Source organism: Monopterus albus, unplaced genomic scaffold (genome assembly GCF_001952655.1).
Source record: "Monopterus albus unplaced genomic scaffold, M_albus_1.0 scaffold229.1, whole genome shotgun sequence".
NCBI classification, from domain to species: domain Eukaryota; kingdom Metazoa; phylum Chordata; class Actinopteri; order Synbranchiformes; family Synbranchidae; genus Monopterus; species Monopterus albus.
The window spans coordinates 130,588-135,589 of record NW_018128109.1 but is presented as its reverse complement, the minus strand read 5'-3'; the positions used below and the strand labels follow the sequence as shown (position 1 = coordinate 135,589).

At 39.6% G+C, this 5,002-nt stretch overlaps 1 protein-coding gene across 2 annotated transcripts in view; it reads left to right on the top strand.

The window, feature by feature from the left end:
- arhgef17 (Rho guanine nucleotide exchange factor (GEF) 17) overlaps positions 1 to 5,002 on the top strand; it is a 52,696-nt gene that overhangs the window by 9,294 nt on the left and 38,400 nt on the right. The window contains exon 1 of one of the 2 annotated variants that reach the window (XM_020619949.1): positions 2,924 to 3,143. The exons of the other annotated variant lie outside the window; for it this stretch is intronic. Coding sequence (XP_020475605.1) covers positions 3,003 to 3,143 — 141 coding nt within the window. The 5' untranslated portion in view covers positions 2,924 to 3,002. Of the gene's footprint in view, positions 1 to 2,923; positions 3,144 to 5,002 lie in introns of those variants that run through there. 2 annotated transcript variants of the gene reach the window in all.

Genomic DNA, 5,002 nt, shown 5'->3' with positions numbered 1-5,002 from the left:
ACATGTCGTGACTTAAACATAAGAACATATTATGGCTAAGGCTACAGTTCTACACGTCATAATAATAATATTAAACACCCTGTCTGCTGACAGTCATCAACTCTTCTCTCTAGTTATCCTTGACCAGATGTACCCTATAGAAACTCATAAGCATGACTAAGCATTTAACAGTCTAACTAGCCATCCTATCTCCACTAAACATTTCTAATATATAAAGTATCTACCTAATTTCTATCTGACTAAAAATACCTAACAAATCAATATGTCCAATATACACTCTATACACTCTGTTGTCTCTGTCTGTCCATCATTTCCTAACCTTTACCTCTTGTAGAAGTATGGCTCTGACACCGCTCTCCTATCTGTATGGTAAATACAGTGGACTGTTAGCTTAGCTTAGCATAAAGCCTAAAAACAGAGGGAAACAGCTAGCCTATCTCGGTCCAGAGGTAACAAAGACACCTAGCAACACATCTAAAACTCACTCATTAACATGTTGTATCATATTTATTTAATCTGTACACAAAAAACAATGTAAATTCTTGTTCCCTGAAAAGAAATATGTTAGAATTCAGGCACCCATAATAAAGCAAATAGTCATTTCCACACTTAGGCCTTTACACATATCAAACAAAGAATGTTCTGGTTGGCAGATTGTCCTTCGCTAACTGTTTTGTGCTGTTTCCAGTCTTTGTGCTAAACTAACATCTGACTATAGTTTGATATTTAGCATACAGATATGAGAGTCATGACGATGTTGGCATTTTACTCTCAGCAATAAAGCAAGTAAGTGACTTTATTTGCAATGAAGGAAATGTGTGTATTTTCGCTCTTATCAAATTATTCCATTATCTTTTCTTAGTATGTTTAAAGAAGCCTACACTTGACTTTAATTTTAAGAAATTACAGGCTGTCATTTAATGTGTACTAGCAAAGCTAAAAAAAAGTAATTTTTTTTAAAATCCTTGTCCTACTGTAGCAAGTGTGTCTATAATCATAAAGGATTTTGGAAGGGCTAGTGAGCACTGCATGTAAACTCAAGGGACATGATGTTGTCACTGCACACAAATCACAACAACAGGCTCCACTTGGCTTCTCACAGTGGGAAAAAAGCCTCTGTGGGTAAACTGTTCTGATGTGCTTTCCCCTGGATGGTGAATGTTGTAATATGTTTTGAAAATGTTTAACTTTCCCTTTTAAGGACAGTAGCACTCTAGCTCACCAGTGGAAAATCATGATTATTTAAACCGATGAACAGTGGGTGTGTGGTTTATTCTGTCTTCTTTTGGTTCTCATTTTTACGTCCTAGCCGCTCCCCTCCTGACTGCCTCTGCCTGACTCTCCTCTCTCAGACTGTGTGGATCCACCCAGTGTAATTACAGAGCCGTTTGCTTATGTAAGGAAAGCCTCCTCTGAAACGGCACTTTCTAGCAGTGCTGCTATTTCAGCTTTTCTGTGTGCACAGGCAGATTTCTGTGTGTATGTGAGAACGTGCTTACGTGTGACCTAAATAATGTTTCCCGGTTTTGTCTGATTGTTATGCTACATTGAAAATGGGGTCGGTGGTTAACGATTGTTTGTGTGTGTGTATGTGCTAGATGCTGGATACACTAAGGTATATCTTTGGCAGGGTTTCTCTTAGTCATGTAAGCCTCCCCTGTAGTTTTCTGTCTGAGTCATATATCTGCACTCCACATGTCCACAAAGATGTCTAATATGTTTAGTTTGTTCCAGATACATGGAAAAAATCAAGGGGCTAACAACTTTTAGGTATTACTGGTGCAAATGTACACACAGATTGTCTTAGTAGTCAGATGTGCGACACACTGCAAGGTAAATAGTGAAGTTAGAAATCACATGTAACCACATTACTGTCATTCTAGATGAGCAGCAGTCTCTCTGCTGCTGGATGTAACCACATTACTGTCATTCTAGATTAGCAGCAGTCTGCATTTTGTCTTTTCACATTCACTGCTGCGATATCAACAAAATGCTTGAATTGAAATGACTTGTTCAGTCAACTGACTTTAAAATTCTGCTCTCTAAAGGCAACAATTTGGGTGAAGGATTAATCTTGTAAGTCACTGGTTCCAGCTGTGCAAATATGACAATTGGCTGCTTTTCTGTGCAGTAGCAAACTTGTAGATTTTTGGACTAGTCAGAAAAAGCAAACCTGAAGATGTTACCATGGGCTCTGGGAACATGTTTTGCACTGTTTTGAGACTAAGTAATAGATTGATTCTGATAATAAAATCATCAGTATGTGAAGTCTTTTTTTTTTTTGGTTGTTGCAGCAAAGGTGGTGTCACTTAATTACTGGTAATTACATCAATGTGGGGGCATGGGCTCCTGCAGCTGAAGTCACAGTAGAACGTTCTCCTGTGCTAGCTAGCCTCTCCTCTTCACAAAGCTGACTTTGTCAACCAGTTAGCTGGTAACTGTGTGGCATCCTCAGCTGTGCATACGGTCAGGCAGGCAGAACATTCATTGAAATTAGCATATGACATTTGAAATAACTCACAATGAGGGAAAAAAATCACTGTATTGGATATCCAAAGCTGCTTTTGAGAATCAAAGAAGAATGGTGCAACGAAATGTCCTAACACAGACATACAGACAGTGGGGAGCTACATTACTGCATTATTCATATATACTGTATGTTAGTACAAATCTCCCCAGCCACTCTCACAATGATACAACTGTGTCACCCTTGTAGATGTGTAGCATAGCATAGTTTACAGCGTAGTCGCTCACATGCACACCCCCACTCTCATACAGTGTCTAGGTCTTAGTCTAACTGTGGGTTGACTGTGTCATTCAGTCCTATTCTCTCACTTGTCTTTTGTCATCCAGAGAAACATGACAGCAGGAACACTCTGCTTCTTCCTCCCTTCCCTGTCTCTGCCCTTGTCTTCCTCTCACCCTCTCCTCCACCCATCTTATGGCATCACTCCGCCGGTTTGGATCATGCTCTAGCTGCCAGTTGAGAAACTCTCGTCAAAATGGGAACGGGAGACATTGGAGGTGTCGGAGCGCTGTTCCTGAATGGCTGCTTGGATCTCGGATTAAGGCACAGGGAGAGGAGGAAGATGATTGGAAAAGAGAAACAGAAGCAGCTAAGGCCAAAGCAGCCTCACAGGCAGGTGGTGTTGGTTTAAGATAACTTCTAAGGTCCATATATATAGTTATGGTAGATCCAGTAATGTAATGTAGAACTTTTGAGAATTTTGAAGCCAAAATGCATCATATACAATCTGTGCCTGCGTGTGTGTGTGTGTGCGTGCGTTGTTGACTGCTAAAGCAGAGTTGGATAAGTTGTAATGTTTCACTCTGTGGCGTCTTTATATTAGCTTGTCAGTGACATCATCCCTATCATGTGGATTTCATCATCGCAGACCCCCAAGGTGTCATTACATCATCCACAGCACGTGGACAACATCACTGTAGAGCTCTTTCAGTTTATGTAACCTTCTGTATGTAACCTTCTGTGAGTTCCTAAACGAATCTAGTCTCAAGAGTTTATGGTTTTTCAAACTGATCATGGGATAACTAAGTCAAATATCATACATCAAATATAAATAAATCAGTAGTACAGTAAAGGAGAACAAATGTCAATAGTAGGTTTATAGTGAATGTAATATTTTTCTGGTTTCACCCCATATAGTTTGGATTTCAAATGATTTTAGTGAAGACTTTAAATCCAGTAAAAAGAATTTATTCTGTATTTCAGCAGTTAATGTACTTGACATACAGTAAATTCAGTTCTCCTCCTGTTCACCACTGACTCATGTAATATTCATGAACATCCAACCTAAATGTTTTTACCATTGTTCTTGTAAAATGTATTGATTTGGTAGGTTGTTGAAAGTGTCTGTGCTCCATGGAAAGTGGTGTGGTCTGCATCTCCAGCAGCAGCAGCTGACTTTGGTATAAAAGTATTACATAGTATTTACATAGTATTGGCAGCATAGTCTCCATGCCTGTGCATAATAAGATGAGAACAGGCAGCTGTATATTACCAGGAATGTCTACACTGGTTTGTGACACTCTGGCTTTGATCACTGGACGTTCACTGCTCCCCAGCACGCCATCAACTGCAGTCCGTGGGTCCTGGCCTTGTATTTTCCCTATCATGTGCATCTCCTTTTGCTGTGTGTTTTTGGTTTATTCCTTTAACACTACATTCTGTGGGCATTCATCTTTTCTATACTGTATTCAGCACTAATCACTTTCAGGCTAGAATTACTAGTAAGACAAGGCCATTTTTCTATTGACTTCACACACTGAGAATAGGACTGCTCAGAGTAATAAGACTCTGTTTTCAGATCAGGTCAGTCAGCGGACTCTGTGGGTAGAGTTTCATTAACTGAGCAGACACACAGCGCTGAGATCAACAGTTCATACTTAGAAAATGTAATTATTAATAGTGTGGCACTCACAGTGTGTAGCACCACGCTTCGGGTCCGGCACACACACATATGCACATATCCATGTTGTTGTTCATTCCCATTGACTGTTTGTGTATGGAGTTTTGAGCTGGTATACAGTGTCAATGTCCTCCAGATAATTAATAACTCATGGGACAGATGTAATTATCTCTTTGACAACAGTGTACAATACCTATTGGTGACTTTATGAAGAGCCTTGGAGGTATTAAAATATTTTGTCATTATTAAGTCAGACAATATAATAATTGAGCTGCAAGAGCTTCATTTCCCTTTGTTAATTTTAGGTTTCATAGTCTTTTCTTGTCTGATTGATTTGTTTTTTTAAATTCCAGAAAGTCCAAAAGAATGACCTGTTTCTTCACCAGTGAGGGTCTGGCTGCTACCAACCTTTGTACTTGAGTAAAACATTTTGTCCCAAGATGAGTTTTTACAAAACTCTGACTCAGGCTGAAAATATGTTGACCTTACCTCAGCCGAGAAAACCTGGATATGTGTGTGTGTGTGTGTGTGTGTGTGTGTGTGTGTGTGTGTGTGTGTGTGTGTGTGTGTGTGGT